Genomic DNA, 11,963 nt, shown 5'->3' with positions numbered 1-11,963 from the left:
AGCTTAGATGTCCATACAAAAATATTTTCCCGCAATCCCTTTAAGAACTTTTTGTAAAGCCTGCCTCCAGCTGGTTCACTTATTATTATATTGCATTTTTTTTTAGTAAAAGTTGTACACTAGCAATATTGAGCTTCTTAAAATAAAGGACAAAATATAGGTATCTGCCTCACTGGTGTGGATAGAGGCAAAATATGTAACTTATGCAGGCAGTTCTTTCAAGTTCAAAAGTCATCTAGATCCTTACTGACTGTTACCTATTCATTTCTTGCACCTAACTACTTACTTTTTTCCTTCCACTAATTGCTCCTTTTCTTATTCTAGCACCTTTTCCATGTTAGGAGAAACAATTTAATACCTGGAAGTGCTTAAATGGCAAACTGAAGTTTTGAAGCAGGCAAATTAGCCGCTAATAATTAGTTTAATCACCCCACCCTCTACTTAAAAGTGAAAATCTCTCATAACATGTGTTGAATTGATTTTATTAATGCATATTTTACAACATGGGGTTTCCCCCTAAAACAAGCACCACCAAGAAAAGACTGGAGCCTGGTTGGCTTCCATTACAAAATCCATGAAATATAATTCAGCAGATAGGGGAGAAATCTCACTTTGCAGTATTTTCCCCATGAAGAAAAATGGGTCACTTTCCAGTTGCCTCTATATGGCTCCCTCCCTTTGAAAAATGGAATGCTGTAGTAGTAGAGAGGAGGGGAGAAGCAGCAGCCTATCTTCTTAAATTACATACTGCACGAAGGGTTGACCTGATTGCCCCTCCTCTGGAACACCGATTAGGAAGTCTGGAAGGAAGACTGTTGCTTCTTCAATCAGATATTCGCCCACCAAGAAATCTTTGTTCCTTTAAGCTGATGCAGTTTTAAAACCTATGCAGGGAAAAGGGCTGTAGGACAACAACGGACTCCATCTCCCTCTCAAGGACAAGCAGTGAGTGTTTCAGTACACACAGGAACCATCAAATGGATACAAACCATTCACAAGTAGCTCTGCTCACCCAGAGTGGGGACCCCTACCTATGAAGGCCCAGGAACTGGGAGAAGAGCGCTGAACCCCAACAGCAGAGTTGGGTATTTTGGAAACAGTATCTGCACCTCAGAAGATGACAAATTTATTTTTTCTTCCTCTCCTGGGAACAGCGAGGACAGAACCTGTATCAAGGAGAAAAGGCAAAGCAGTAATTGGGGACCAATGTTATCCAAGAAAAAAGGGATACACAGAATTGGTTTTAACGAGTTCACAATTTTGCAAGCAAAAAATCCAGTAATATTTTAAAGCATTGTTTTGTTTACTTTACTTGTATGCTATACATTCCCAAGTACTATGTAATCAGCATATATGTATATATAAAAACAGTCATACCACAAACCGTAGAGTTCGAATTCTGAGTAATACTGAGGGCAGCAGTGTGGGACATAGTCCTATCTGACCCAAAGGAGCGTAATCCATTTTGCTCCTGAACATCTGCTCCTATTCCCTAAATGGGAACCCAGAAAAGAGGAATTCCCAGTGGAGTGTACTTTTCCATTTTTGAAAAGGTTGGATTTTGATTTTCCATCTCTGCCAATGAAATACCTCACCAGAATCCCATCTACATGGTTATATGAGGCTTGGAAACCTATGAAACTTTTTCGGAAAGTGTTCTTGCAGGAGTCACGTTCCAAATGCTCAGAGGAGAGGATGCATTTCATTTACAAATGAAATTGGAGACTGAAGGTGTGCCCTTGATATGGCAAATTGAATTTCTCTAATGATTCCAGCTTTTGCAAGAGATCTTTGCCTCTTGCTGGAAGGTGCCAAAACATTTTTCCTTCTTTTGTGGTGCAAGATCCTTAGAAGTCTGAAAAATCACTTATATGAGACTAGAAGGGGAAATCTGGGAATTCACTGTGTGAGTTCTAAAGTCCTGACAATAATCATGCATGGCCAAATAGGAAAATCATAGTTACTAACACTGACGGATTTTAATATCTCTTGGCTGCTATTTATATTTAATTTCTTTTGTACTGTTTTAACTGTTTGACATTTTTTATGACTGTTAGCTGCACAAAATCACTGGTTTGAGATGAGTGGGTATGTAAGTTGAATGAATGAATGAATGAATAAATAAAATTTTAAAATAAATAAGTAAGTAAGTAAAAATTTAGCTAAGTTTAAAAGCTGGTAGTTTTTTAATGTACAAAACTAGTTTATTTCCTTGCACATGTGAATGCAGGAACAAACAGATGCATAAACCTTATTAAGCTGAGATGTGATTAGATGTAACAACCCTATTAAATTCCCATATAAGTAGCAAACAGACTTTGGTATGGGAATAAACAGATGAACGAACAGGGATAATTCTCCCAGTTGGCCACCTAATTGATTCTTTGAGAAGATCCTCCTTTACCACGGCCCAAAATCTGGTATCCCAACATTTCAAAAGTCCTATTGAGAAGACAGGGATTATAGAAAATAGTTACTTACCATTTCCCTCTTGGCTTTGTTGTCAAGCCCACACAAGCAAAATGGAACCATTCAATGGAACACTAGTCAAGGATACAAATTACATAGAAATGCATCAGTGTCCTTCTGGTAACTTGCCATGTTCTGATTCCATCTCCAATGGAAACAAAACATGGTCCAGATGCAAAACCTCTTTTCTTTTCTTACCACTTATGTACAGTTTTAATTGCAACATTATTACAACTTTGGAGAGGGCAGGATGAAGTGACCCACAGCTGCCTATTTTGTTGGTGGTACAAAATTTGAAAGCATGGGGCAGACTGGATAAATGATTCAAGCTGTTGCACCTTGGTAGGAAAATTTAGGGCATGGATGAAAGATTGAGGACACAGGATAGCATCTGGTCCTTTTCTGAGTGCCCACTGACCGTAAGCGCTGAAAACTGACAGCATGGTTTCTGCAGTTTTTAGATTGTAAAACACAAAATGTAAATTTAGACTAAGCCCTAAAATATGCTTAATACTTTTATTTGAACTCCAAATGCCTTCTACAACCCATAAAAGAATCCAAAACAGAAAACAGTGTGCTCTCCACTGCATTTGTGATACAGCCTTGCCTCCTGTGCAATATTGCCTGTGCCATATAGTTCTCTCCCTCCACCCTTAAAAGTGTATCCAGCATCCACCATCCCTAGTCTAAAGGAAAGATTTATAAACTGTGGGTGCACATGTGCATAACTGTTTCACTGGATGCTGCCTCCATCTATAGCTTCTTTTATGAGAGGGAGGTGAAGGACTGGTAGAAGAGCTACTGAAATATATATGGATATTTGGATGTAGTGAAAGACATTCCAGGAATATTTTAATGGCTTCAGACAGAATGAATTCAAGTAGAAGTATTCCTCAAAATAGTGCATTTTTATTAAGATCCTAATAAAAAGTTCCAAGTTGATTCCTATAAAAAAGTAGTAAGGCCAGTTATGTCCTCCTCTCTGCAATTGCCCCATTATGTCTTACTTACTCAGCCCCCCTCATTTTCCACCCTCTATTTGCAAGACCTTCTCTTACGTCAGGGTTGTCGCAACCAATCATCTCCCCATAGGAGACCTGGTGGCAGAGGCAGTAGGTGGGCTCATTGGGATCCACAGGCATATCCAGCACATCAGAAGGGTGGACATTTCCGAAGGTCACAGAAGGCATCCCATATTCTGTGCTGCTTTAAATGGAAAAAGTTGAGTTAGGGTGGTTACCAGCAAGAGTTTTGTAACTTCCCAGAGAGAATACCCTCCAATCTACACCAAATAAACCATTTATTATAACAAATGATTGGCCACTTTTTACAACCTGCCTCCTAGGAACTTCTTTATCTTCCCAAATCTGGAGAAAGCATGAGTAGAACAATTGGGTTGCAATGGAGAAGACTGATCTAGGGAAGATCAAACAACACCTACTAGTATACAAACTAGCGGCCTATGTCTGCTGCTTCTTTCCAACCACTCACGTGCGAACTAATTTCAGCTTCTTCTGGGCTGTTTTTGGTGCTTCTTCATCAGAGTTTTTCCCCTTGGAACGAGCACGAGCAGCTTTCTTTTCTTTTTGGGCACGGCCTTCTGTATGGATGATACGACAAGAAAAGTACAAATAAAATACCTTTGTATAGACCAGGGTTTCTCAACATTGGCAACTTTAAGATGTGTGGAATTCAACTCCCAGAATTCCCCAGCCAGAATTCCCCAACCAGAATTCCTTTAATCTCTCATGGAAAAAACAGATTTGATCTAGTATTCCACCTTTGCTTATGTTCCTTAACGATCTCTGAGCCAGTTCCAGGTTGATTCATTCAAGGGTTTGGAAGATGATTATGTCAAAGCCCATAATGTCAACTACTACGTGTTCCTGACACTCTTAAATTATTCTCCATTTCTCTTTGTTGAAGTCACATTTTATCTATCTATCTATCTATCTATCTATCTATCTATCTATCTATCTATCTATCTATCTATCTATCTATCACATTTCTATCACTGCCCATCTCCCCCTAAAAAGGGGACTCTGGGCGGTTTTTTATTCATAAAGTATGTTCTACTGCATGTTTTTTAAATCTAGCATTAATATTTTCTAATTTGTCTGTTAATAAATAACTTGTTCTCCCACACTCCACTCCCCTAAGCCCAAATCTTAAAACTGCTTACCAATCCTCTAATAAGAAATTTACATTATTTACATGTTGTATATTGTTAAAAATAAAATATTTTAATATTTATATTCCATCAAGATGCTGCAACTTCAATCTGTATAGTAGCCCAGATCCATTCTTATTATCTGCATATGCCCAACCCCTGCCCAATACCTTCAAAGAACAATTTAAAGCATATATTTCTAACTCAGCATTTTTCTCTGTTAAGATACACTTGCAGGATGGAGGTATGTGGGGAAAAAAAAATAGAAACTTTAGTGATAAAAGGTGCCCCTCCATACAAAACGTATGCAAGTAATATAAATAGTATACAGTTTTGGAATAAATAGTTCATCTTCCACAGTATTTCATTTGTCTCAGGAAAAATAACATCATGCCTTTTTGGAGATCTTGCTTTGCTCATAAATTAAAAGTCTAACGAAACATATTCATGTTTTTCTGACTCTTTTAACTGCCCAAGCAATTAGTCTTTTCCCTTAGAGCCAGTTTGGTATAGTGGTTAAGGTGCTAGTCTAGAAACCAGGAGACTGTGAGTTCTAGGCCTCCCTTCAGCATGAAAGCCGACTTGGGGGAGTTTGGGCCAGTTGCTGTCCCTCAGCCCAGGGTTGTTGTTGTTGTGGGGAAATAGGAAGCAGGAGTATTAAGTGTGTGTGTGTGTGTGTGTGTGTGTGTGTGTATATGAAAATAAAAAGGCGGAATAAAGATCTAATAATAATAAAGCTACTGTCCATATTCTTTGCCTCCATCTTTCCACAGACAACTAAGAAAGTATTTTATGGCTTCCAACTGTACTATTATGCACTAATATAATACTTTTTGGTATATAATAAACAGAATAAGGCTTGTTTATTATGCTAATCTACTCTTTAAGACTGCAGTCCAAAATTAGTTCATTATGCATATTCTCCAAATATTCAAAAATAATGTCTTCCAATATAACATTCTGTCTAGCACAAAGAACTAAGTGACAGATGCAACTTAGTATTTAAGAAATCAAATTAAATATAAATTTCAATGCATTTTTCTCTTATTTTTATGCCTATCAATTTCAAGTGGCTTTTAAAGCCAAATTTATCCCCATTGCCTCATTTCTGTAATAAGCTAACGACTCTTGTGAGTCCAGCTTAACTCCCTGTAACTGCACTCCTGCAGTTTTCTTGACAGCATTGAAGAAATGGTCTGTCACTGCCTTTTCCTGGGATGTTTTTCCAACAACCCAGTCCAATCAACATCCTGGAACTTTCAGTAGTCCCTCATCCAACTATTAGCTAGATCCACCCCTATTTATTTATTGATTCACATGTATGCACTGCCTATCCTTGTGACTCTAGGCAGCTTACAGTATATGAAACTACAACATGCATAAACGCTCAATATAAAACAACTAATAAATAAAACAATCAAATATTGTTCGTAAGCGCTATCGCTACCCTTAGAAAGGTTTTCAAGCCTGAATGCCCCCTGAAAGAGAACTATCTTAACCACGTTGCTAAAGGTCATAAGGGTAGGGGCACATCTGACCTCCAGGGACATGCTGTTCCAGAGGGAGGGGCTGCTCCTGAGAATGTGCTTCTCTGAGTCCCTGATCTCTTTCGGGGTGGGCACCTGAAGCATTCTCTCCCTGCTAGATTGCGTAGGGTGGACAGATTCTACCTGGAAAAGACAGTCCGATGGTAATGAGAGGCCAAGCCCTATAGGGTTTTATAGGCAATCACCAGCACCTTAAATTGGCCCAGAAGCCTAAAGGCAACCAATGCAGTTTCTCCAACATGTGGTTTATTCTGCTGAATCAACTAACACCAGTTAGCAAGCAGGCAGCCACATTATGTATGAGCTGCAGCTTCAGAGTTATCCCTTGTAAAGCAAATTGCTGTAGTCTGAGAGATGAATGGTATGAATTACTGTCTTCAGTATCTCCTGATCCAGGAAAGGGTGCCACTAGCAGACCTGCCAAAGCTGGCAGAAGGGTCTTCTGGCCATGGCTTTCACCCACTGTTCCAGTAGGAGTCACTTATCTTCCAAGATCAGCACTGTTACCTTCTTTCAACCTTATTTCTATAGTGATACCTAAATCTTTCCTCAAAACTGGTTCATATTTAAACCAACAGTGTTGCTTAAGCGTCTAGAGATTAAGAAGTCAGACTGGCACCAGGGAGACCCATGGTCCAGTCCATCCTCAGCCATGGAAGCTCACTGGATGTCAGCCCTTGGAGGCTGACCCAGGCAGAAAACAGATTGGACTCTAAGTGGAACTCTATTTTATTGCAAAGGCTACAGGAACAGAATCTTGAAAACCTAACTGCATTTTCCCTCTTTCCCTCTTGTAGCAAAGAGAGGAATTTGGTACCACCTTTTCTGACTAAGAAATTTTATTAAAAGGCACAAGCTTTCATGAGCTGCAGTTTACTTCATCAGGTGGAGTCAGTTTAAGCTTCTTCCTAATACTCTCTTCCTTAATATTTTACAGTATTTTTTTCTGAATATTCAAATCCTATTGTCACAGGTACCTGACTTCTCATAATCTCTCATGACTCCCCCCAGCCCCCTTAGCTCTGCAGAACTCACTTTTTTTGCCTTTGCTGGATGAGCTGTCATAATCACTTGATTCAATCTGTTTCTCTTTCAGGTCAGCTTCAAACCGGGCAAGATCTGTATCCAACCTTCGGATATGCTTATCTACCTGCAGACATAATAGGAATGCAGGAATATTATTTGAGATGACGGCCCATATCATCGCATGAAGGAGATTCTACAAATGCAAAGTAACACCGATAACTGAAAATAACAGAAGAGGAAGAATTCAGCTAGGACAAGGGGAAAAGCTTTTCATCTAATGTAAGAACTAATGAAACTTCAAGATTATTTTTTAAGGAATGAAAAAATAACCCAGCAAAATACATTTTTAAGACCCTCTGTTTCCTTGCTGTATCTCATACCATTTCATATGTCTGCATAGCCAATTGTACTTTGTCATCACCAAATTCCTTGCACTTCCCATAGGCCTCCTGGATTTGTTTGAGAAGCCCCACTTTCTCTTCTGAAGACAGAGTCCGTGCATTGCTGATATATTCCGTGGCCAGTTTATCAATCTCTGATTTAAGATCTAGAAGAAAAGAAACAAAAAGCGTTCTGATGAAGACTATTTTACCCTAAATTCCAGAGTAACAGAAATGGACATTAAAATTAACATGCTTTTTTTTTGTGTGACACACAGTTAATCCAAATCAGTTGCTGTCTTCCATTAACCCTATCTCTGACTCACCTTCTGTTCGTTGGTCAAGATCTCGCATAAGCTGAAAGTTTCTCTGCAGTTCAAAAGGCAAATTCTCAATGCCTAAAAAGGAGGAACCCAAAGACAGAGAAGGTGATCAGCCAAGTGGGAAATACATTGTGCTATTTTTTTTAACACACCAACACTCACACCAATGGGTTTTTGTATGTTAGTAGTAAATGAATTGCCAGATACTTAATTTTACATTTTGCATTCAGATATCAGCACAAGCAACAAAGGAATGATTATCTGCATCTTAAATGGCATCAAACCCAAATTTCTCACTAAGCATACTCTACAAAAAGTTCCAGCCAATCCTAGCTGTGACTAATATGTATTTGCATGTATGTACGTGATTCAAGCACTGGCTCAATTACTTTTTATGCCATTACAGTACATCACAGAGGGCTTAGTCTGTTGAAGCAAAAAATAAAAATATATTACAGCAAAGTCCTTTGTATAGTACATTTGATTCACTGATGCAGGAATGTCTGTTTTACTCCAATTGTTTTGCAAACGGCCAGCATACTATCTACATCTCTTAAAATGTGCTTTCTTCTGACCTATCCTTTAGATCAGTGCTTCCCAAACTTTTTCTTTCATTACCCAAAACCGCTTATCAGAAAGCCCTTTTTACCCAATGTAGGTAAAACACTTCAAGTCAATTTAATGGGTTTGTGTGTCGTTATCCAAAGAAAAACCGTTTTCACCTAATTTTGGGTAATTTACCCAGGTTTGGGAAGCACTGCTTTAGATATTCTACCTCCTTCCCCAAACTAACTCAGGATATTACTCCATGCTTCTGATAAGGCTTGTATCATAACAAGGTTTTAGCCTTCAAGGTACATATATTTAAGATCGATACAACATCTGTATTGTTGCTCAGAGTCCATTTATTTATTCATTCATTCATTCATACAATTTCTATAGCCGCCCATCTCAACAAGTGACTCTGGGAAGCCATTGGAGTTGGGTGGCTAATAAATTCAAGTAAATAAATAACTGAATCATAGGTTTGCTCTGCACACATACACCCATATAGACTCATTAGCACGAACACTGTGAATGTTGCTTTTAAAGTGAAGGAGGCGTGTAACTCCATCCCTTAGAACTGGACTATACTGTGTTTAATTAGAGTTCAGCACAACTCTTGCTGTGCGTTCTAGAGTTCTGAACAAAGAGGTTGGACAACGTTTTGCAAATCTGTCGGCTGCCCTAGGAAAGCGGCATTTTAGCATCTAAGTTGGATCAGAGTCAATATCGAGCATGTCCCCACTACCTTCTTCCATCCTCAACACACCACCTTTCCCAGGAATAATGCCCCCAACTAAAACCGTGTGACACCGCTGTTTTCCTTATGAACATGCGTTAAGACGAGAGGCGGGAGGTCACCCATCGGGGTTTCCAGACCATGCTTCACCCGCCAGGGAACCATGATGAGCCGAAGCGCCCTCCTGAGCCGGTTCGCCGCTGCTGAACCTACGAATGGCCCGTACATGCAACGAAGCGTCCCCTTAACCTCACGCTCCGCCCCGGCGATACAAAACCAAGACGTCTGCCGGCGTTTCGCGGCCTCCCGCCCGGCCGAATCCCACGCCCGGTCTTACTATCGAGGTAGTGCTCCAGGTACATCCCAGCCGCCATCTTGGGTTCCAGCCAACCGCCCAGGCGCTTCCCCTAGCCCCGCCCAGCCCCGGCATCACTTCCGCCCTCAGTGAAAGCGACTTCCCGTTCTGCGTCAGACTCGCTTTCGCTTACGGGGAGCTCGGCTTCTGCTTCTTCATCCTCCTCGTAGAGGCGGTCGCCTTGCCAGTTCGAGTGTTGGCAAAAAGGGAAGGGATAGTCCTAGCTACCTTCTCTCCCTTATTTTTTTTATCTAAAACAAGTACATGTGCCAGTCCCGTCTTCAGATGGGACGCTCTGCACGTGTTCCAAAGTGCTCCCTTCTTGCCGTCGGGAAAGAAGGCTTGTTTCACACAAGCTCAGAGGTACTCGATTTAAAGTGCCTCCAATGTTCAAAACAGAAGGAGACGGAGGCAGTTCCGCAGTTGCTTGGGTGTAGTTCTGGACTGCAGAAAATCATAGGTAGTTGTGCTGAGATTTGACACTTCAATGTATTTAACTGTAATTCTTCATTACTGTAATTTTTGCACCTAGACCAGGCCATAGTTAGATAATGCTTTGTACAACTAAGATCCTTTGGCTACTTTGGGAATTCCACAGTCCATTTCATCAGATGCATGGAAGGGAATGGTGACAGGGAATAATGTCTCTACAGCAGCATTCTAGACTTAGTTACGCCTTCATTCCAGAAATCCAGTTTATAACTAATTTAATCACAGAACTTTGGGAATTGTAGTTTAATGAGATCACTTTTTAAAAAAATCATATACCAAAAAAGAAGTAAACTCACAAGAACATACAACTCTTACTACATCAAAAAGCTAATCCTACAATTATGTTCATAATTATACCCAGCCCTTTAGGATAATAATCCCCTCAAGGGATTTTACAACAGGGTAATCTAGAAACAAAAGTGCAATAAATATTATTTGAAAGCAACCACATTTCTAGGATCTTTCCCACAGGGCAGCATTTTTAAGCAGGAAAAAAGAAAAAGGAAATTAAGCTAGTATGTAGTTCAAATATATTTTGCTTTATTGAACAAACAAAACAAAAATGTAAAAAGAAAAATCAGTGACAAAAGCAAAGGCAACTGAAAAGGAAAGTAAAAATTATAGGTATGAAATCATGTGACCTTGAGAAAACTTTTTAGGCACCTTTATGCAATACTATATTTCTTTCCAAAATGATATCTGTATAGACAAAGGTAATCCTTTAGCAAAATCATCGGTAACCAGATCTTGAAATTGCAGGATTTTTCAGAGATCTTTGTTGTGTTGATTTTTCTATTAGAGCAATTTGCCACTCAAGTTTACATTTCATACATCTGAACGTTGTATTTCAGTTTTCTGGTCCTTGCCATAACAAATCTGGCAGCTAATAGGAATTGACTAAATTTCTTGTATTGCATTGATTTGTTTATTTTAGGAAAAAATGGACAAAGCCAACATAATACATTGTGAAAGATTATTGGATGATGTTTACAAGTTCTTCAAAACATCAACCAAAAAGTCTAAATGGACATTGCCTCCAAAATGGTTATCTGTGTCTATATTGTCAACCCCGTCCAGAAAAGTTACGATTTATGTGTGGAGTAGAGTGCCACCTGTTGATTAACACTATCAGAAGTCCAAGTGAAGGAGAAATCTGACATATGGATCTGTATAGGATGGACAAGAGGGGATTGAGAATGTAAATCATGAAGTTTCTTCTGATCCAGTATGCTTCCTCAAATACAAATGGGGGATATCATGTTCCAAGCTATGAATCTATTTCTGGAGCAAAATGCACTGGCATTAAGTAGTGCTGGATGGTGAAGGGCAAAATAAGTGAGTCCACAGTGGGGGAAACAAAGGAAGTTCCATTTTCTGGTAGTAAGTTGCAAAGAGAGGAATAGAAGAGATCAAGTGTGTACCTTGATCCCATGCAAATAAGGAAAGCCCACAATATATGGCCACAACATGCAGTTCCTTGACAATTTTAGAACTGTTCCAGCACAGAGTTTGAATAGTGGATTGCTCTGAAAGCCATTTGGTAATCATACAAGCTGGATTCACACATTGCAACAGATGATTATATGGTTTCCTTGGCTTTGGCTTTAGATGGTCATGTAAAACTAGCCACTCTGATTTATAAACCATAGTTTTTGCATTGCATAAATATAGATCTTTATGCCTCATTTTAAAAAGCTGTGGATATAACAAATCATGGCTTAGCACAGATATCTTCAGAATTGTGTCTGCGCTATTGTAGCAAATGCTATGGACAAAAGAGATTATCCCATTTTAGCCAGTTAAGGAAAGGCAGTTTTGACCACATTGGAAGTGAGAGCAAAACCAATTTCTCAGGAGAGTTAGGAAAATGCAAACAGACACACTGAAGAGTTTTTCTGTTCAAAACTCAACCTCCTCAT

At 39.4% G+C, this 11,963-nt stretch overlaps 1 protein-coding gene across 2 annotated transcripts; it reads right to left on the bottom strand.

Annotated features, from left to right (window-relative positions):
* Positions 1-466: 466 nt before the first annotated feature.
* Positions 467-9,621, bottom strand: ING4 (inhibitor of growth family member 4). 2 transcript variants are annotated; one of them, XM_063294687.1, is made up of 8 exons: positions 9,535-9,621; positions 7,919-7,990; positions 7,593-7,759; positions 7,222-7,336; positions 3,961-4,069; positions 3,528-3,675; positions 2,482-2,543; positions 467-1,166 (listed from the first exon to the last, which is right to left on the bottom strand). In XM_063294687.1, the coding sequence occupies exons 1-8, from the start codon at positions 9,569-9,571 to the stop codon at positions 1,127-1,129; spliced, it is 750 nt and encodes a 249-aa protein (XP_063150757.1). In that variant the 5' UTR covers positions 9,572-9,621; the 3' UTR covers positions 467-1,126. The 2 variants fall into 2 exon arrangements, with proteins under 2 accessions (XP_063150757.1, XP_063150759.1); XM_063294689.1 differs by having other exon boundaries at positions 3,528-3,672.
* Between the last annotated feature and the right edge of the window lie 2,342 nt (positions 9,622-11,963).

Source organism: Candoia aspera, chromosome 2 (genome assembly GCF_035149785.1).
Source record: "Candoia aspera isolate rCanAsp1 chromosome 2, rCanAsp1.hap2, whole genome shotgun sequence".
Classification (NCBI taxonomy): domain Eukaryota; kingdom Metazoa; phylum Chordata; class Lepidosauria; order Squamata; family Boidae; genus Candoia; species Candoia aspera.
Note: the sequence above shows the minus strand (reverse complement) of the source record. Positions and strands in the feature narration are given on the sequence as shown.

Excerpts from the sequence above, each read along its gene's own strand:
- ING4 (XM_063294687.1), bottom strand. The coding sequence starts at position 9,571 with ATGGCGGCTGGGATGTACCTGGAGCACTACCTCGATA. Across the intron at positions 7,337-7,592 it reads CTATGCAGACATATGAAATG|GTAGATAAGCATATCCGAAG; the intron begins GTATGAGATACA and ends TTATGTCTGCAG. Across the intron at positions 3,676-3,960 it reads AAGCTGAAATTAGTTCGCAC|CAGCACAGAATATGGGATGC; the intron begins GTGAGTGGTTGG and ends TTCCATTTAAAG.